The 22,112-nt window shown below is 36.8% G+C and overlaps 1 protein-coding gene across 1 annotated transcript in view; it reads left to right on the forward strand.

Moving 5' to 3' along the window:
* Positions 1–755: 755 nt before the first annotated feature.
* The window catches only part of SLC30A9 (solute carrier family 30 member 9), a 36,471-nt gene continuing 15,114 nt past the window's right edge, over positions 756–22,112 (forward strand). Inside the window, exons 1-10 of the mRNA XM_059817648.1 lie at positions 756–867; positions 2,827–3,003; positions 5,994–6,056; positions 8,838–8,937; positions 10,320–10,412; positions 10,799–10,881; positions 12,274–12,332; positions 13,078–13,145; positions 17,842–17,944; positions 21,260–21,315. Coding sequence (XP_059673631.1) covers positions 771–867; positions 2,827–3,003; positions 5,994–6,056; positions 8,838–8,937; positions 10,320–10,412; positions 10,799–10,881; positions 12,274–12,332; positions 13,078–13,145; positions 17,842–17,944; positions 21,260–21,315 — 899 coding nt within the window. The 5' untranslated portion in view covers positions 756–770. The remainder of the gene's footprint in view (positions 868–2,826; positions 3,004–5,993; positions 6,057–8,837; positions 8,938–10,319; positions 10,413–10,798; positions 10,882–12,273; positions 12,333–13,077; positions 13,146–17,841; positions 17,945–21,259; positions 21,316–22,112) is intronic.

The following is a 22,112-nucleotide window of genomic DNA, read 5'->3' on the forward strand; positions in this document are numbered from 1 at the left end:
CTAACTCCGTGCATGGTCCTGAGCCAGGCCGTAGGTGGAGGAGCGGAGGAGGTGTCACGGCAGGGCTGGGGTGGGTGCAAGACGGCACGGCGGGATCACCCCCAGGGCGCTCTGCAAACACAAACAGGTTTTTATTACATTTTGTTTTATCAGCACTGACCCGGGAAGCACATTTTAGGGGACATCTAACGGTAGGGAAGAGCGTTTTCGCGTAAGAATCTTGCCAACAGAGTCAGCATACGCTTTTTGATGTTATCGATAAGAACACTGTTAGGTGTTTTTACCTGCGCTAACAAATTTAGCGTACATACACGCGTTGCACACACGCGAATCTGTTATCTCTTCGCTACGAGGAGGAGGCGCTCCCGACGCGCGCTTCAGACGCGGGGGGGGAAGCAGGGCCGAGCCGGTTTCAAGCGCCGGGCCGCCCCGTCCCTCCCGGGGTCGGACGCGGCCCCTCCCCGGGGGCGCGGAGCTGAGGTGGGGCGTCGGGGCGACGCTGCGGCGCGCGCCGGCGGCCACTCCGCGCAAGCGCAGCGGGAGGGGTGGGTGAGTCAGCGGCGGCCGCTGGGCGTCGCGGCCGCCCGGCGGCCCGGACGTCCCTCCGCACATCCGGGTGCTGCGGCGCCGCCCACCGCCGGCTTCCCGGCTACGGCTGCCGCCCGGGGCCAGCGGGGGCCGCGCCGGGCTTCTCCGATGCGAATCGCCGCCCGCTCGCCGGCCGCTGGCGTGCGGCGGGGAGCGGCCGGGCTCCGCGTGCGGTCGCCGCCATGATGCCGGCCCTGGCCGCCCAGCGGCGGGGCTGCCGCGGCCTCTACCGCCTGTACCTGCGGTGCCAGGCAGCGCCGCTCCCCCGCGCCTGCCACGGTGAGTCCCTCAGGGCCCGGCCCGCTGCGTTGCGCCGGCGGGCAGCCGGGAACCCCCCGGGGCGGGCAGGGCCGGGCCTGTCGGGCCGGTGGACCCCCGCCTTCCCCGGTCGAGTCCCGTAGGAAGCTGTAACCCAGCTGCGTGGTCGCGTGGGTAACAGCGAGTGCCAGCGCTCGCAGGCGCCCGGTGCCAGCCGGCCTCGGGCGCCCGCAGGGGCGGGAAGGGATTCCTCTTGAGGCAGTGACGCTGTCCCCGGCTGTGGGGCATCTCCGGGCCGGGAGCCGCGGCGGAGCGCGGGCTGCCTGCCGAGCGTCGACTTCAGAAGGAGGGAAGTGTTCAAGTCACAGCTGCCTCGGTAGGCGAGGCGTATCCTGGCGGGCGTCATACCTGATCGCGGGTATTTTCACACGCCCTGTGTAGGCCTGCTGCCCTGTCAGCCCCAGTCTGACGTAAAACTGATATGTCATGCCCGTGTTGGGGTTGAAGTTTGCAGTAATTGGATAAAATGAAGTGCGGTCTTGCAGGATTTGAGTTGGTTTGAGGAGTGAGCCCTGGCTTTTCCTTTAGGCCGCAGATCCCGTGAAATTTAAATTCAGACCAGTTTTGTCCCTCTTCATGTAATCACTTATGGTTGAATTGCAGCAAATACACTTTAATGGTTTCTTGTGTACGTATGGGTTAGCAGGAAAAATGTCATCTAAACATGCTGATTACGCTTCCCTTTTTCAACTGCTTCAGTATCACCAAAGCTTAGGAGACAGCACTGCTCATCTTGTGCCATATGTTTATTGTAGTCTTTTATGAGCTGTAATCAGTGCTCTACTGAGCTGCGTAGAGTTGATTTTTCTGGGGTTTTGTCACATTGGCAACAACTAATAGTAAGATCTTATCTGACTTTTTCTTGGTGAAATCGTTCTTCTCTAAGGTTCAAATCAGTGCATGCACACGTGCAGGTGCTTCAGTGCTGTAGAAGACTAAAATAAAAGGAAAGCCCTTGAGATTTTTATGGAATAAACAGTTTTATAAAACATTATAATTTTGTGAGAGGTGCGTTATTCATATATGATTAGTCATACTTTGTATGACTTAATTTACCAGTGCTGTTTAATTTTTTTTGTTTGTTTTTGTTTTATATATTTATTCTTTTAATGAGTACTTTCCAAAGCAGCCAGTTTGCCTGTTGCCTTTCTGGCTGGAGGAGTTATATACCCTCTCTACAGAAGTGTTTGTGCTGCCTAAAAGAAACTGTTTGCTAATATAGGTTGGCCTGTACTGCATACAATTCTACTTTTGGCTAGTCTTTTGAAATTGAAGATTGCCTACCCAGGGTGATTTCTCAATAGGCTCTTTACATATTTATCTTGTGATTCGTCTGTTGTAAGTGTCACAAAATTTAAGATTCTTCTGTATAAAATGTTTTATACAATGTTGCGTGCTTTTCTACGTGAGATTTCTGTAGCAGGTTGCTCTTAATGTGTAATGCACGCAGTTCAATTTTTCTTAATTGGTAAGCTGTGGTTTGTACAGAATGTACACAGAGTGAAATGAAACGGCAACACTGGCTGATAGTTTGGTAGTGGTCTGTATTTGTTCAATATGACTAGAACAGGACTTAATGTTTCAGTAAGCCAATCTTATAAAATAGCTTTGTATCTTTTTTTTTTTTTTTTTTAAGCGCCCCTTAAAATCATCTCGAGGTCTTTGGAAAAAGTGCCTACCGGATTGTATGGGAAAAAACCCTAGCGTTAGAAGGAAGTTTAAAAGTGGATGTTTGAAGGGAAGCAGTGAAAGCATGCTGTGTGGTCCCACTTGGTAATTCCTAAACATGGGTAAAATAAGCACAGATCAGTACTTAAAAGCTAACTTCCCATAACTTATGCTGATATAGCTGGACCACTTTCCCTTCTTTTTCCTTCCAAAATGGTTGCCTGAAACATCTTTTTTTCCTCCCCCTGTTAGGATGGCAAGCTTCAATGAAAAGTGGGAGTCTGTCATATATTCTACCATGCAATCGTCTGCCCGTGCAGTTGTTGAGTCAAGTGAGAGTTTATACTTCCAATGGTCAGAGAAAAGATCTTGGATCAGAAGATACAAATGGATCAATCCCTGAAGAAACCCTGCATAAAGTTGGAACAGGTAGTACTAAGCTAAAATAAAAAGTATTTATATAAATGTAAAAACCTCAGGTATTTAATAATTGATAACTTTTTTTTTTTCCCAATTGTGTGATACTATGGTTGCAGAATTCTTGGTGTTTGTTGCTTGTGGACATCTGTATCTAAATTTCGAATGCATAAGCAGGAAGGAATGCTGAAATTTATTTCTCTCATTTTAGTATTTAAAGGATTTAAGTTTAGAGTAATCACATTTGAGTGGTGATGATAAAATGTGGATGTCAGAAGGGATTAGGTAACTTAAGGGGTAAGAAACGGAATGTATTACTTGTCTTTCACCATTTTGCTTGCTTACTTCAATTCTTTTTGTAGTATTTCAGGTTTGTTGTGAAATGAACTAGTGATAAAGATTGAGTGTGAATACTGAGCACTGTCACTTCTCCAGGTCAGGCTATAGATGACTGGTAAAGAAGGTTGAGGCGTTTCAGCTGCTGGAGCTTTCTAACCTGACAGTTGTCAGAACTGCAACATTCACATTAAACACTTGATATAATGGACATAACCTGACCCTCCTTGCTGTTCAGTTTGATTGTCAATCTTGTGCTAGTTAGGTGCTTGTGAAATTCAGAACTGTTTTGTCCTTGCTCCATCGCAGCATCCTCTTGTTTTTTTCTGCTTATTAAGTGTGCTACTGCGCAGATACATGTTTGGAAGACTACCGTGCTTAAGAGATAATAAATGCTTTTTAGAATGAAAGCTCCCTTTCTGTGTGCTTTTGTGTAAAACTAAATGGTGTACTAAAGGAAATTTCCTTCTTTTCATTGTCAGGTTAGCAGGTATTCCTTTTTTCTTTAGTAATTTGTAAATTCCTGAGGCTTGTAGCAGTCTTTAAAAGCTGGTAAGTATAGCCAGCTAAGCATATTACTTTTCTGATGTTTGGAAGTACAAAAGTGGATCTTAAATGTTGTTCTAAGTGTAATAATTAGATATTGTTTCTTAAGTATGTGATTGGATTTTAGAAGAGGATAATACTTAAGACTGTTTATGTTTCTTGGAAAGTCTTGAGCTGAAGGTGGTTGCTAGTGGCCGAGATTCTTGCAGAAGAATGTCTGCCTGAATACAGTGAAAGACTGTAGAGCCAGTTGTAGTTGTTGGCATTTTCTTAATGTGCAGTTACTGGTGTTAAAAACTGGTCACGTGAAAATACTCTAGCACTATTGCTTTCATGATTGCCTTAAGTTTATGTAATTGTTGAGTGGCATCAGAAATGGTGTTCCCACCTTCTCCCATCCCTATCTGATTATTCCCTCTCTTGTGCTGGCATTAATGATGTTTAGGCCTGTTTCATGACAAATTAATTGCTTTCTTGTTTTGCAGAGGTGGGATGGATCAGTAAGCTGATCCTGCTCACTGTCTCTAAAATGGGTGGAGGAGAGACGCTGGCCTTTGTGGCAGCGCGGCCTTGAGCAATAGTAAGCCTTGAGTGGAACTGTGCCACATGAGCACCGTGAGACTTACCTTTTGTTGAGAGTGGGAGCTGATGTATGCAAGTGTATATGAAATTGCATCCTAGAGATACTGTGCATAGATGAACAATCGCTTTGAAGTTTATTTTGGAATGCGTATTGTTATAAGCATGCTTCATATATGGGGTGTTTTCTGGGGCCTAGTGGATAGAAAGTTCTTATGCATTATGGACATATTATTACTGTTTATTTAAAAAAAAAAAAGACATTTTGATGGAATTCTGAAAAATTAATATACTACTTGTAAAGATTGCTGTACTTTTCCAGTAACTTAAACGTTTAGCAAATAATGGATCTCTTTTGGACCTCCATTTCTTTATCAGTAAACTTGGGAAATGCTTTTCCTGTTAATGTGATACTGAAAATATTAATATATTCATCCTGAAAGTTCTACCATATCAGCCTCTGCTTGTCTGAAAAACAGTAATTGTGAATTGAAGTATTCCATATTTTTTTTCCCCTCACTGATGCACCGTGATTTTGTCCAGTCTCTAGGCTGGGGTAATAAACTTTAAAAGGGTACTTGATGTACATAGATCTCTGTGCGTAGGTGTCTCTGCATAGAGATAAATCTTGATATTTTTGTGCCCTGCCCTGCCTCGCCCTGAAATCTTACGACCCTATCTTTTGTTAAATAGTGTTGCTGATATTTCTTTTAATGACATAAATGGTTGTGCACAGTTTCTGAAAAGAAGCTACTACTCGGTTTTTGCTAAGCAATCTTAGCTGAAGTTTTTCATCGTGAATATTGATAGATCGGCTGCCTGGTGTTTTAAACCAGGTGAGAAAGGAAGGGAAAGGAAGAGCAAAGGGTTTTTTGCTTGTGTTTTCAAGTACACAAAAATTGATAGGGATGACTGTTTTAGGAATGCTAGTTATTTATGGTCCAGCCTTATTTGTTGTGTAATAAGATCAGTTTCATGAGTTTATGAGTGTTATTTTTCCAAGAAAGAATACTTGGATTTTTATTAGCCTTAGTCCTCAGTTGCTGTTAGGGCAATAACTAGTTGCCTGATGGAGGGATAGGTATGTAGTCCAAGCTTAAAGAATATCTAACTTTGAGTAATTTGAGTAGCACGTTAAGCTAGGAGTATATCATTAATTAACACAAACCTGCTTGAAAAATCTTCTTTTTTTTTTTTTATATGTATCACTTTCAATAAGGTCAGTTTTAATTTTGTTAATGACTGTGGACTTTTTTAAAATTCTGGATACTTTCTGAAGTATGTTTCAAGTTGGTGCTCTTCTGCAAGCTGCTAAGAGTTTATTGACCAATGCTATATTAAATGTCTTATTTTGTTATTTATTTTTTTACTACTTCTGTCTTTTATTTTGAGAGTTTCACATGTTGGAAATCTAGCAAAAATGTTTTTTAATTGTCAGGGTGGAAAGCAATATTAAGATTTTGTTATGTCAACCAAACTCTATACTAAAAAGAAAAGTAGATACTTCCATATTTACAGTGAGCTCTATTTTTATTTTACAGGACAAGATACGACCAATGCAGGTCAAAAGCAGTCCTTCCTTAAAGAGCCAATCCAAGTAAAAGGTAAAGAAATATTTCCCGTATTGAAACTTTACTGGTATATGCTAGTAGTCAAAAAAGATATGTGTAAAGAAACTGTGGTTCCTCTTCAATTGCGTAACAAGTTACGTGAATAACATTATAAAACACACTTCTATGTCAGCTTTGTTCAAAATGACTCCTGAAGAATCAAATACAGCAATGTTCCTTCTCACTCTTCTATGTCTGTTTTTAATTGTTTCATTTAAGCTGATGAGTTTGTCAGGAAAAGACTAATTTGTTTTCTCATCTATTACCACAGTCTGTCCTGCTTGTGTGTTTTTAGGCATGTCCATTCACCATCTCAGACTTAATGTGGCTAAGCTGAATACTTGATCTTCCCCTGTTCCTTGTTCTAAGTCTTTCTCTGTTCCTTCTTATTGCTGAGTTAATCTAATCAGTGTTGCTTCTAAATATATTTTGACCATATGAACTGCCTAATCTGAGTCCTGTAACGTTCCCATTTGTGCCTGTAGTAAATGCATGCTTTTGTTTTCAGTTACATTGTTTAAAAACATAAGTGGATAAAATAAGAGCATAACTTTCTTTCATGTTTTTAATTTATCATGACTTGATTTCACTCCATCTTCACTCTGATAGTTTCTATTATCTTGTAAGAATTATGCTACTAAAAACTCCTGTGCTTTTGATCACTCCTAGCCTTCTATGTATGGAAAGAACTGTATCAAAATAGAAATTGCCATTTCTTTTTACTCTGTTAAAAAAAATAAAAAAAATCTCTGGAGTGAAAGTGACTCAGCAGGCTATAAACTGTATCAAAATTCCTTCCTGTCTTTCCCCAAATTTAAAGAAACATGAAATCATAATACTTGTTAGTAACAAGGCAAGATCAGTGTCTCTCTATGTATATTTTCTGTATGCTTTTGTCTACATGCTTTATGTAAATTTCTTTGGGTCTATTGTCACTTAGTGTATGCATGCAGGGGGAACATACGAGGTAGATAGGAGAAATTAGATAGACTGTGAAATAATTGTAAAAATAGATACATCTTTCAGTGCGAAGAGAGTTTTGCCTCTGTAGATTATAGATGTGCACCAAGAATGTTTATGTTAAAGATGTTAATAGTATATAGAAAGTGGAATTCTAGTCTTCAGACACTGCTGTGACTTAGAAACCTATTGATCCAAGTATTACTAAGACGGTATCATTTTTAAAGGATTGCTAATCTTAAAAACTTGTGCTATTTAAAGTGTTTTATTTACATCATCATTTATTTGGCTTCATAGCTCTCTTGGAAATACCAAATTGATTTTTTTTTCCCTTTCCACGTTTATCTCCAGTTGTATAGAGTTATTTGGACTAGGGGTATGATTGTTGAGATATTCTGCAATGTGCAATTGGTTATAGTATTTTCTTCTAGTATTTACCTGTGTTTCTGAAAGATGGATTAGTAAGTGTTTGATAAATCCACAAGTTATTGTTTACTAAGGTTAATACACTTTGGATGTATATCTGTTTTAAATAAGAAAAGATGGGAAGCATTCTTCTTGTTTAAAAATGTTCATCCTGTTCTCACCTTAGTAAATGATGGACTGTTTTTAGGAAGTCCCTAATTTTTTGTCACCTTCGCTCAGGAGCATTGTGGGATGAATGTGATTAGTCAAGTACTTAAAAAATTGTTTAAGTTCAAACTGGATGACGGAAATCATATTATTATGGTAAATATTGATATCTGTAGTGTTTGTGCATTGTTGACTGTCAAGCAATGTATTTTGCCTGTAAACTTTCAAAACTCAGAAATAAAACAATGTAGAACTCCAGGAAAATTTTTCTCAAAGACTTTAAATGCAGTATCTTTCTCTAAGTATCCTGTGACTTAAGGAGAAGTTCTGGACTAACTGTAGAAATTATCAATTGTGTGATACGCAGGAAGTTCATGTGTGTTCATAAGTCTTCTCGCCTGCAGAATTTGAGCTTTTTGTTTTCAGTTGTGTTCTTTAATGTTATATCCTTCAGGAATTGTAACTCTTCTTCCAATAAGCATAACGTTTGTAACAGAAGTGAGGGTGTAGTAACTTACATTTGAAAATCAGGTGAAGTTATGTACGTATAGACAAGCAGGAAACAATGGCATAAATTTAAAATTACATTTATCTTTTCTGAATACGTGTGGTATTCTTTTCCTTGTGCATGAAAATCTGATGCGATAAGAATGCATCTTCTAGACATACAAATCATTATAAATAAATAAAGTATATTTTTAATGGTTATAAATGCCCAGTATCAAGTGTGCTAATTTTGAAAGTAATAGTTGAGAAAAAGGACGTATACAGTCTGTCTCAGTTCTCTGCATGGTCTGCAAAAAAAATCTTACCTGCAGAAGGTGGAATAAGTTAAGTATTGGGAAAAAAGAAATGGAGCTCTGTATTGCCTTTTCAGTTGCTAGAGTGAGGGTTTCCAAATTGCCATGTTTGAATGCTATTTTAGTAGCCAAACACCATCTCTGACATCAAAGTTGGAGAAGCAGCTGACAGTGGCAGTTAAGCGTGTGGGATGTTTGAGAGCCCTGAACTACGACTTAGCAAGTAGTATTTTTGGAGGTAAATCATTCTACTCTTACTCGTTTCCACAATGAAGAACATTCCTTTCTCTTCACTGTAAGTTTTCTGTCTCACTGACAAGCATTGTTTTTCAGATCTCCACTTAGAGATATCATGATACAATACTAGATTGAATTACCTTTTCAGGTTTCTGCTGTAGTCTTCATGAGTGACTTAACTTGCTTACCTATTTCTGTTTTTAAGTGAAAGCAGTCCTTAAAAAAAGAGAGTATGGACCAAAATACACACAGAATAACTTCATCACTGGAGTCAGAGCAATAAATGAGTTTTGTCTTAAATCCAGGTATGATGGGTTTGGGTTGAAATTTAAATTGTGAAAATTTGCTTATTCGTATGTGCTTCAAAAGTAATTGTGATTGTAGAGTGATTTTGCGCAGCAACTTTTTCTAAATGCTTTTGTGGTATACATGATCATAAGTGGCTGAAGTTAGTTCTTGTTTACTTAGTGTTACAGTGAATTAGGAGCTTGCACTTAGTTTGTGTGTTTCTGTACTTCCTTCTTAAAGTAATTTATTTGTACTTACATGACCATAAATCTAGTTGGGGGAAGTCCACCTCTAGAGCAGCTAGTTATAGGGGGGGAACGGCAAATAACTCTTGTTTCAGAATTTTGGGGTCATGATGGTTTGATGTGAACATCTCTAAAAGATCAGTGGAAGCTGCATGTTACGTGAGGTCTGTAATTTGGAATAAAATATAATCTGGTTCATTGTAACCTAACTATTGTTACTTGATTAATATTTACAGCCTTTTACTAATGTGCCATGCCTGCCAGCAGGTCTTACTGAGTATCACTATAGTTGAGGTGTCTGCCAGATTTCATGCATGTTATGTGTGTGACCCATATTAAATCTAAAGGCTTAGCAGCGTTGTTTATGCTGTCATTGTTCCTCCCCAGTTTTTACGTATAGTGTATGTCACCAGACTTGGTCTTTACTGAAAATCCAGTGACAAATTATGCTTAGTCCTCTGCCGTATTTTTATCATAACTGGCTTGTTGTGCAGAGAAATAACTAGCTAAAGTTTTGCTGGATTGACCAAAAGGGGGGAAAAAACCAAAAAGAAAAAAGGACTAGATAATTGGTTGGGCTAAAAATGAAATGTTCAGTTGTATTTAAAAAAAAAAAAATAGCCCTGATGCTTCTCAATGTGGATGCCCTAATGTGTAGCTCAGCACAGGAAATTTATCTGTTCTCCCAAGTATTGTTATCTCCAACCTTTTTCAACGTGTGCTGGGTGTGTAGGTTTTGAGGTTAAATTTCTTAACTTTTCATGTCACATGACTTCTTGCATCCATTTAGAGATGTTATGCCATGAACCCTCTTGTTTAGCACTTGTGCACATTATCAATTACATGCGGATCATTCATTGGATGTTTTATTATTCAATGTTTTATTACTTTGTGTTCCATATATAGTATTTCATAGTGTGAGGACGTGATTGGGACTTTGGAGTGTGGAAAACACAGTGGTTTTCAATAGCATCCTAGAGATTGCTTGCTTCATGTTGCGTATCTGTTCTGTTTGGCTCAAGTAAACAATTTTTTTTTTTGTACTGCAAATTAGTAATACCAAAATTGTGGAAGATCACTCAGACATAAAAATAAAATAAAATAGAATAATATGAACTTTTTCTTGCACTAAACTGTTTGTCCACTTTCCTTAGTGATTTAGACCAGCTGAGGAAAATTAAACGACGAAGCCCCCATGATGACACTGAGACTTTCACTGTGTACCTGAGATCAGATGTAGAGGCAAAGTAAGAACATTTTTATGAAGGAAAATGTTTGGATCGTTTAAAATGGATTATATGAGAGAGAAAAAAAACCTTTTAAAAGTCAGGTTTGCAATGTGAAAGGGCAATAATGTTTTCCATTTTCTATCTGAACACATTTTATATCCTCATTATTGTAATAATTACATGGTTTATATAAATTAGAGGATATGTTTCATGTGTCCAAAGATTAAGTGCTTGTCCTCAGCCTCCTTTTGCCCAGCATTTTATTCTGTGAAGTAGTCTGCGTGGCTTCTTATCAGAAAGAGTGATGTGATGTTCTGCTTTTAGGAAAGGCATTTGTGATGCAGTCGAACTGAAAAGAAGTTGCACAAATAGAACCATTGTTAAGTTACTTTTACACTGTGCAGGTCTCTTGAAGTTTGGGGTAGTCCAGAGGCTCTTGCTAGAGAAAGAAAACGACGTAAAGAGGCAGAGATCAAGTACAGAGAAAGTGAGTATAGAGTTTTCAAATAACTTCAAATGTAAACAACAAAGTATGATTGTTAGAAATCCACTAGATAGTGTGTTAGTTCATTGAGAACATATACATTTGGAATTAGCAATTACTGGTAAGGTTTATAGCATAGTTAGAGTAATGCATTGTTATCTATGCAGGTTTAGTCTGTTACTATCTTACAATTTATCATCTATGTGATATAGCAAGAATATACATTCAGCTGAGATCTATAGTCATACTTCGTTTTTTTGGGGGCTTTCAATTTTTAGATTATAATTAACATCTTCAATGGTTTTGGATTTTTTTTATTGAGAATTTTGAAAAGACTTAAAATCAGTCCAAATCTTGATACCATACCGTTACTCATTTGTTTTTCCTGTGAAGTGAATTCAGCTTACCGTTGTCCTTCAGAAGGGGGGAAAACACCCCCAAATCCTCTTTTTGCTTACAATTATTGTTGTCATCCTTGCTGGTATTATCAATAACAGGTACAGTCAAGTCAGTAGTTTGTAATGGATTTTGATCTGTCTAGTCAGTTAAAATCACAGGAGAGGCAATATTGCTTCAAGGTACTTATTCCAATTATGGAGCTTAAAGTTAGAGGGCTTTTTTTTTTTTTTAAATAGTTGTGCCACTGAAACAGCCTAGTAGTAAAAAGTCCAGAGCTGCAGTCTCTTGTTAAGGTACCTGCAAGCGTTTGTACTGAGAGTGCAGTCAGTACCTTAAAAATTTTTAGTGACCAGCAGAATAATTCTTGGACATAATCCAAAAAAATGAGATTAAAAAATACTACTCGGTCATAATAGCATAGTGAAACATTGTATACTTGAAGTGGTAATGCCCTTTTTTTTTTACAGAGTATCCTTGTACTCCACTGGCTGTTTTAATCTATTTAAGTTACGGTGCACAATGTATTTTGTATAACTCTGTAGGGCAGGATCTAGCACTACAGCTTCAAGATGCTGTAGTGTACCAATGTTTATTTTGAAGTTACTGAACATCGTTAGTGGATGGAAAAATACTGATGTTAAGAGACTTGTTTTGAAACATCCTCCCCCTCTCCTTCATGGTTAAGGGGTGGGAGGATGACAGTAGAATGCCTGGATTTGATGCAGTGTACTTTGAGTTTTTCCCCTCTGTGTATCATTCTTTGTTGGTAGAAATGGCAATGATGTATAGGATCAAAACAGATTGTGTTTGGCATTTTACGTGAGTATATAACAATATGTGTTTCTGATTAGCATTACCAGGAGAGGAGTTTTTCACAAAGAAAGATAGACCAGGTAGCTCTTACTAGAAGTTGGCTACTGCGTATTAAAAATAGACTTCAGTTTCTGAAACTGCTGGTTACTAGTATGTGTTCATGATAACAATTTTGTACTGCAGATCTATTTAGAAACCAAAGGCTATTGAGGGAATACAAGGAGTTCTTTGGAAATACTAAGGTAAGAGATATTTTAAAGTTTTTGGCTAGAAAAATGCCATGAGATGTACTATGATACCTTTTGAAGGAAAAAATTGTGAAACGGTTGCATAAGCTTAACTAACTGAATATTATTGGAAGATTTATTTGCACTGTAATATACCAGATCTTTCTCTGATTGTAATGCAGTGGTAAATGTTATGATGCCAGTTTAAATGGGTTCCTACTGTGGCAGTGTAATCCACCAGTAACGTTTTTTTTTTTTAGTCAATTGCTGCCTTATTAGCAAAATTGCAGTTGTATTTCTGATTTCATCTATAGCCTATAAACATGTATAGTAAATATATTGTGAATTTAAAGAAATGAAATAGGTTTCTTAAGGCAGAAAACCAAAACATTAACACTGCTCTATGCCCTACTGGCCCTTCCTCTTTGCTTAAGCGGACCCTTTCTGTAGATCCAGGTGTCTGCTGTGGTAGCATGATTTCTTAATCTTTCTGCTGCACAGCTGGCTCCTGTCCTTATGGTTGCAGTGGCCCCTGCTGGAGGCTTTGTTAGTGTATCCTTTTTATAGCTATCCATTTGTAGAAATGCGTAGACCCAACTGCAGTTCGGGTGAGCGTTCAGTAGTAGGCTTCAAGGACTGTAGCTTCACTTTTGCAATACAGGGCAATGCAAATTTTTTATTTAATAATTTGTATGATAGGTCCTTTATGAAGTCAAGATTTGGTTATTTTATTTTAATAATCTCTTATTTCTTTGTGTAGCCACGCTCCAGTGCAGCAGCTATGTTTTTCAAGGGACCAGGGAAGGTGGTAATGGTAGCTATTTGCATGTAAGTTTAAAAAAAATAGATGTTTTGTTTATGCAAGTATAAACCAATTTATTTTTATTATCCTGGAAATGAGAACAGTCTGTGTATTCAAGCTAAAGATACCTGTGTCTCCGTAACTGAAGTTAATATATTTGTTTATTCATTGTTGGTGTGAGAGAGTTTAGGTAAATACATTCATCAGTATATAGAGATCAGGGACAGAATATATCTCTGATCACAGAAGAGCAATTTTTTTAAAGTTGATCAGACTAAACAGTTTATTAATGTAAAAACTAAAATTTTGAAGGACATGGAGAGGCAGGCATTTGAAGTTGTCCTTTTTTCTTGCTTCTTCTTGAGAGGAAGCTTTTCATGTGTTTTAAACAATCTTCCATATAACCAACAGAAAAGAATTAACTTTTCTCTTTCTGCTGTTATTCAGCTCTTTTCCTCTCTAACTGAAAAAGGGATATTTTAGGAGGTTTTAGCCTTTCACATGTCTTATAAGTTTGAATGAAACAAAACTAAACTAATGATCCTGATTTAAAGCAGATGAACACAGAGACTATCTGGCATGAAATACACAGAAGTGTGCTAAGTTTCTCTCAGGAAATGATGGCTAAAATTTACTTGCCATAAAACCTGTGAATTTTTAAAAGTTTGATTTTGTAAAAGGTATATATTTACTAAGACACTGTTGATATAAGGGAGCAAAATAGAAACATAAGGAAAATGCTTTTTTGGCACAGGAAACAACATTCTGATCAGGAAATAACTGTTTGAGTTTTCCTGGAAAACTATATGCTTTTTGCTTGGGGGGAAAAAACCCACAAAGCTCATTTGACTGAAAACCTCCCTCTTTCTTTATTGAGTATTCTACTAGTAACTATTCAGAGCTTTCTAAGTTAAAAAAAATATAAGAACTGCTAGTACAGATGTTTCTAATGAAAAAAAGAAAAAAGGGGGGATGTTGTACGGTCATTTCCACCTCCTTCACTTTCTTACAACGATCTAGAAAAATGGACCTTTCCTCCTGCTTTGTAAATAGGGCATTGCTATAAACATTGCACTCTCTTCACTTCATAAATATTTTTTGGATGATTAGGTACTTTTATAGGTGAATGCCTGGCAGCCAGGCCAGCAGAAGTTTGTAGAGCCTCTTGCATTGCTCAGTCATCTTTTTGTGGAGCTGTTTTAGAAGTTAAAGGATCTTGTGGCCCTCAAATACTTGATGACTTTTTACAGATTTAAGTCAAGGCCACCATCAGTGCTACTTTGTGTGTGGCCCTGATCATCTTGACACCAGCATGATTTTTAATGGCTTCTGGTTTTGGGTCAAGAAAGGCCAGTCTGTCTTAACTTCTCCAGTTGGAATGATTTGGTAGGCTTTTCACAAACTTCAGGCTTCCTCACAAAGGATGAAATGTGGTTCAGTGAAAAGCAGAGTTCTTCTCTACGGATCCATGTGTGAGGGTATAGATCAGCTGCACTGGCACACTCTGTGTTGTTAATAGAATTCGGTGTGTGAGGAAAAACTTTGAAGCTCTGTTAGAGAAATACAGGAAGGTAATGTTTTTTTATCAAAAAGGGAATGATCTGTTATTAGCAAAACATTCTTCAGAGTCTGGCATTTCTGAAGTGATTTCATTGTCATGCTAATGCTTTACCTTTTAAACAATACAAAGTTTGCACGGTATATGATATTTTAAAAAAAATACTAGTGGTCAAGGATGTTAGTAATGTTACTGCTTCTTTTGAAATAGATGTGATGAAATGTGTTTAGTTCTCAAATCTAGAGCCTAAATAGATTTTTTTCCATAGAGTCATCATGGATCTGAATATTTTCAGTTCGATTTTTTTTTTTTAATTTTGACATTTATTTTTTTTACTCTCCTTTCTTCAAAAGCGTAAATATATTTTATGTAGGTATACAGGGATGGTTGTGTAAATAAGACCAGGTCCTTCTAGACCATTATTTTATGCTGTAAGGTAGAGTATAAAAAGTGGGTATTCACATGATGGTACAATTGCCTATATATATTTCTCAGTTCCCTGTAATTCATGTTCCCCATATACATCTTGGGGTTTTGAGGTGGTTATCTTTGAAACAAATTTGGAATGATAAATATGTAAAAGCAAGTATTAATGCCCTTAAATTTTTTCAAGTTTACAGTTCAGTCAGGATAGATTTATTTGAATTTGTTTTAATTGTTTTAATTTTAAGGAACCTTGATTGGAATAATTTATTTTGATCTACTTTTGCATTTGTATATTTTTTTTTCAAAGAAAGGCTGATTCTGTTCATGTATCAGTACATTTTAAAGTTACCAAATGAATTTGGACTTTACACTAAAATTGACAAGACTTGTGACAGCAAGGAAGATAGATATCTGTTTCAACGCTTTTTTTCCCCATTTTGTTGGTGAATGTCTGCCTCCTATGTGGACTTTGTAATACACTTAAAAACAGCTGGGTTGAATGAAACTGCTTATTTTCTAGGTGCAGAAGAGAGGCTTATTAGAAAATGCTGTATAGTAGTAGGTTTAATAAGCAAGAGAATTGTACCTAATGAATCATGGGGTTTTGGGGTGGTTTTTTTGTTATTTCTTGGCATGATGTCCAAAACATTGCAATAAATCTTTTTCAGACTTTACCTAGCTTTGGTTTAAGTTCTGTTAAGATTTCCTACTCTTTCAGGTTCATGCAGATAGAAATGAGGTAGCTGAATCAGTCAGTTCAGTTCATTTCAGTACAACAGAGAAAATACTTTCTGAATTGGTGGTCACTGATGTAGAAGATAACTTTGTTTCAAACTGATTCAGAGTATTTTAGCTGCCTTCTCAGAATCTGCTGGTTTTGGATTAATTTTTCTCTGCTGTTTAAAATGTTTGTAGTATTTCTTCAACAGAATTTAGGCTTTCATAGGGCTTATTACTTTCAAATGCAGTGGTGAATTTGTTTTTTAAAGCAATATATATTTTACTTGCAGTAAAAACATGACCTTTTTTCCTGCAAAATTTACTTTTATCTATTGTCTTATATTGACGTGAACATCTAGTCAGACAGGAAACACCAAATAGCCTTGATGACTCTGTAGACGCACTAGGATTTTTGTAATTGTTTCCTGTGTAGCACTCTTCATCTTTCTATGCTATGTCTTTAACTTACTGTCCATCATTAACAGATTGATTTTGCTGGGCCTGACATTTGAAAATCTTAGTGTGGTTTCTTTTTAGATTTCTAGGATGTCAAATCCCCCCACAAATTTGGAATTTGTAGGGGTGAAATAAAGTATCAGCTGAGTGCCTGTTTTGTCATCTGAACCGGTGGCAGCCCCACAGCTGAATTGTACCTTCATATAAGCTGTCAGCTCCATTAATACAACATTGAGAATAACAATACCAAAGTCAAGATACTGTGCTCATAAATCCCACTGTAATTTGTTTCATTTTCTTTCTATGCTAAAGATGCACTATGCTGTGAGTTGGAAGAACTTGAAATTAACACAGGGAGTTTAAATTACGGTTTAGTGTTACAGCAGCCTTCCTTTCTTTTTAAGTTACCCACTAACATGCATTTTTTCTCTTCCCACCTATAAATTATGGTGATGCTTCACCATCTCATGAGGTAACGAGACTAAATTAAAAATTTTAAAGCACGTTCAGATCCTTGGGTGGAAGGAGGTATAGAAAACAGTGCTACCTCTTGCTTGAAGAAGTGGATGTACTCTCAAAGAAGTTCTTTAAAGATGATCTTGGAAATGGATGTTATTTAATCAACTACATAATTTGTGTATGGCAAGGGGCTGGACTTGTGCTTCCTCTAACTTAAATATAATTTCTTGGCATGTGGTTTTTCAAATGCAACTACAAGATGTTGTTAATACTTATTTATTTATAATGTTTAATTTCATTTGAATACTTCTGAAAATTGCCAATAAGCTAAACTCAAATATATTAAAAAAAATAGAGGAGAATGTTTTAATCCTCTAGTCTGATTTTTCTTTGCAATATGATTGTACCAATTAACCTACTGATTCTGATAATAAATGTTTGAAGTGAGAATGTAGACTTGGAGTTTAGTGCTAACAGTTACCTTTCTCTGTACAACATAACACAATGCTTGCTCTAGTGAGCTCGTAACCTAAAAAAGACTTGACAACTCACACTGGACATCTTAATGGAAGAGTTCCATAGATGATTTTTACAGCATAATCTAATGACAGCCTTGTCTTCCTGTCTGTTGTCTTACATTTATATCCTACTGGGAATTGCCCAAGCTGAGATTGAGGTGGGGAACCTTGCACTCCAGTATTAGGAGGGGATGTATAGGATGCAAAGGATTGAAGAAAGAGAAAAGGAAATTGTTAAGGCTTGTATTCTCCCACTGGTAGGCAATTAGTTGTTCTGAGTAGTGAATGTGATGGTATTTTTCAGGAGGTGTAACTTATGCAGGACTGCTTAGAAGTTAACAGTTTTGGAAAAATAAATTGTGTCTTTACATATCAAGTTTAGCTGAAAGGGCTCTTTAACAGTAACCATGCAGAAAATGTGTATGCCTTATCTGCCTGTACAGGTTGCTAATGATGAAACCGATATTTGGTTTCATCACTTGCTGGCAGGTAATGCATGATTATACAGCACTTGTGGTTTTACTGAAAATATCAAAGACCAAATATTGTGTTGTTCTTTAGCTTATTTCTTCTCTTTGTTTTCAGAAACGGCTTGAATTTTTTCTTTAAGCTACTTGCTTGGGTTTACACGGGTTCAGCAAGTATGTTTTCAGAAGCCATACATTCTCTAGCAGACACATGTAACCAGGTGAGTATTTTTTTCCATTCTGCTTAAGCACTTCTAATAATTTTTCAGGAATCAAGACAGATACTTTATAAGAAAGCAATAATTCAGTCTACTAGTGTTCCTTAGTTTGCCTATATTGTCTAAATAGTAAACACCAGAGAAATGAAAAGTGTTTTATTTAGGAGACTGGCAAAATACTTTTGTTTTTCTTTACAAAGTTTTTTCATAGGTAACAGTGGCATTGTAGAGAAGCCTAGAAATTCCAAGTTTATTAGCCACAACTCTTACTAAAAATGACTCTCATATTCTGCTGTGGTGTGTATTTACAGTGTTCTTCCAGTTTAATACCTGTAATCATTTTTGTACTGTTTTGTATGGTTTACATGCTTCCTAGAATTAATAGTAATATATTCTAGGAGGAAAAAAAGCTAGTACTTTACGTAATGACCATTGAAATAATTTTGAGGCAAACAGTCTTAAAGGTGTTTTTTAAATAAACAGTTTCATCTGGGAGAGGATGGTTTTGTGTTTTACTTCATTAGTAAATAATTTCTGGTTTCAGTCATTCAGATTACAAAGCCTGCCCAGAGTGTGACAAGCTCTGTGTGCATGCAGTGGGAGGAGGAGGTACTCTTTTTCTCTGTGTGTGTAGTATACATGTATAATTTTTAGCTTCCCAGAGACAAAAGTGAATCTCACTTACAAAGTAATGCTATTGTTATATACAGTTTTTATCAAACTGTAGGCAGATGAAGGCATATTTTGTCAGAAATTAATATAATTTTAGAAATATTGCTAAGCCCAGAACTCTTTCTGCTGTTACCCAATCTGAGTGTAAAGCTGTTGTTACTCTTGCAAATTTACTTGCCAAAACTAGTGGTTTCAACTAGTGTTTTATATAGGTTTATCTAGCTGCTCTTTCATTTTTTTTATATTGATGCCAGTAATTTGATGGAGGTTTTATAAGCTAACAGTAAAATAACTGACGTAGTCTGCAAGCCTTAAATGCAGAAGGAGTCTAGAAAGAGTCACTTGTAATTATAAATAAAATATATTTGAATGGTATTTGGACTATTATTATATTTGTAATACATCTACATTATTTCAAACTGCCCAATTACTTCTGTTCTTCTTTTCTAAACTATTGGTTTTTCATATAATTGATTGTTCTGTACTTCAGTTGCAATTTATTTTCCCTATAACTGTCAAGATGAAGGTGCATCAAAAAAGGTTAAATGGGTTATAATATTAGTCAAATATACGAACATTAGGAAATAAGTTCCAGGACAGGCTTAATTTTGTTTGTCACAATGCATATGTATAGTGTGACCAGCCTTACCTTTAGGAATTGGTGTCAGAACAAAATCTCGGTAAATTGGGTTACATGCTCGTTCTTCTCTGCCTTGCTCCCTGCCCCTCTCAGAGAAGAATGATATATTGGTCATCTTAAAGTATTATCAAGTGCCTGTCCAGATAATAAAAAAATTAAAATTGGGTGTTTTTTAATCTGTACTAATGTAAGAATGAGACAAGTCAGAATGTATATTATTAAGTTTTTTTAGAAATGACTTGAAAGAGAGGGGTTGTAGTAAGTAGAACTATACTCAGCTACCTCATGGATCATAAGTGGAACTTGAAACTAAGATGATGTACAAAGTATACCACTTTCTTATTTTGGTTAAATGTTAACTTGAAATACTTTTCCTGTCAGTTATTGTAACAGAATGACAGACTTTGTTGCTTAGTCATCTCTTGATAGAATAATGATGAGAATTTGAGCATCTCTGTTTCTTTTTCTATTCTTAGACTACCTTAGCAGCCTCTCACAGCACAGGTAGCCACATACCTGGCACACTTACTTTGATAGGTGGTGTGGCAGACTCAGAGCTGGCCATGTAATATTAGTGTGCAGGGACAAAATTAATGTTGTTTTTTCCACTATTTTCTTCGGTATGCTTGAAGCATACATTATGAGACCTGGAAATTTCCCCTTCTCCCAGTGTAGAAAGAATCTTTCTTGTTGCAGTTTTTGATATAGCAAGGCTTTGGAAACAAAAAAAGTACTTAAAGATGAGTGGCTGAAACCCTCCTGCAGCTCAAGCAAGAGGACTCCTTGGATAGCTTGTGACTCATATGAAATGCAACAGTCTTCTGCACCTCCAAATTTGAGGAATGTATGGAACCTTAGAGCAGGCTTAATATCTTAAAAAGCATTTTAACATAATTTTGGCTACCTTTTTGCTTCAGTTGTACCTACTATACTACTCTGTCCGGAAGGACTGAGTTAAGGACTCACATTTTGTTTGCTATTTTTCTGTAAATGGTTTTACACAACCTTTCAGCTGTTCAAGCTGTAAAGTGAAGACAGGGGTGCTACTAACTCAACTGATAAATTTATGGGGAGGCAGCCTTAAAGTGTGTGATTTTCATCTGGTCAAGTGTGTCAATTTATAGGTGAACCAAGTTTGATAGTGGTATTATCTTCCACTTATATATGAAAGAGCTATTCTGGTTTTTGAATGTGAACATTAGATGTTCCACTGGAAATGCGGGGGTTTTTGCTCGAATATTCAAGTATGTGGTTTTGGGAAAAACCCAGGAGAAACCTTGCTGCATCAAAGCAGCTTCCTGCTGTGAAGACTCAATTGTCTAAATTTTAATACTTGTTATGATGTTTCAGTAATTCATAGTCCTAAAACAAAGCACGTGCTTTGCAAAATTGAGGTCTAGATTTGTAACTTAATGTCTCAATAGTTTAATACATGCCTGATTAAATATATCCCAAATAGGCCATTTAGATAGGAAGAGGTTTTTATTTCTTCCTTCAAAATAATTTTTTTCTTTAGTTTGGAGAATGCGAAGTTCACTGCTGAAAGAAGCTGCACTGTAAAATTACTGCTTTAAATGTAGTCTGCCATCACCATAGTCTCTGTATAATGTCTTTTCAAGAGGGATTTATTTAAATAGCTTTGTTCCCTGAACAACTTCATTCCTTCACATTGAAGCAGAGCAACAACACTTGTGATTGCATGTAATGTTCACTTTTGGTTGCAATTTTAAAATTATAAATAACAGTAATTATATATATATATATGTATATACATACACATGATATAATTACCTATATATAATATATAGGTATAAGTAACACTTTTTTTGGGGTGGTAGATTCAAATGACAGATTTTTAAGATTATATTCTAGCTCTAATAAAAGTAACAAAACATATGTGCAGATCAGCAAATTGCATCTGCCTTTGTCTTTCAAGTTCAGTTGATATAGAATGCTTATACTTTTTTTTTTTTTTAACAAAGGTTTTTTCCTTTTGTCCTAAATAGGCATTGCTAGCTTTGGGCATCAGTCAGTCTGCAAGGACGCCTGACCCTAGTCATCCGTAAGCTTTTTGAGTAAATAATGATTTTGGTAATTTATATATAGGAGTAAGATCAGTTCTTGTTTGTGTGTCACCTTGTTCTTTTTAATCTCCTGCTTCATATAATTTTTGAAATGCATTGTTTCTGATTTTACCATAGATAAAATAAGAAAAAATAGGTAAAATAAGAAAAGGGATTTCTTCCAAACTGCAGGAGTTGTAGCTTCAGTGGCTTGAGGCATGTTATATTTTTTTTTTTGTGGTATGCTTTTTAATGTGTATTATTTTAATTGATATTATTTCTTTAAGTTATGCTGGGCTCTTCTGCTTCTTCCAATGGATAGATTTACTTCCTTTTTAAACACTGTTCATGTGAATGACAAGATTTTTTTAAAATAAAAAATACCATCCTCTTCCTATTTTCAAAAAGTGCTTTTCTGCAAGGCAGCTACTTGTATGATAAGAAGATGTGTTTGACTTAAATGACTCTTTGTTTTTATCTGAGTAATAGGGATATTATTGATAAGTTCTTAGAACTTCATGAAAGTTAGAAGCTATACTCTCCATGGTATTTTCTTGGTGTTGACCTGCTTTACACTTCACATGTTTGGGCAAGTCATTCATACTGTAAGCACTAGTTCAAAATACATCCAATTTACAGAATTAGTTAAGCTTTTCTTCATTAAGAGCATCAGGTAATTTGAAAAATATTTTAATCTTAAATTTGTCTAAGTATTCGTTGTATTTCCTTCCCCTTTCTTACTTTTTTCCCTTCTTCCTCAATATAGTCTTGTACTATTGGTTTTTAAATGTTGCTA

This window comes from Gavia stellata, chromosome 5 (genome assembly GCF_030936135.1).
Source record: "Gavia stellata isolate bGavSte3 chromosome 5, bGavSte3.hap2, whole genome shotgun sequence".
NCBI lineage: Eukaryota > Metazoa > Chordata > Aves > Gaviiformes > Gaviidae > Gavia > Gavia stellata.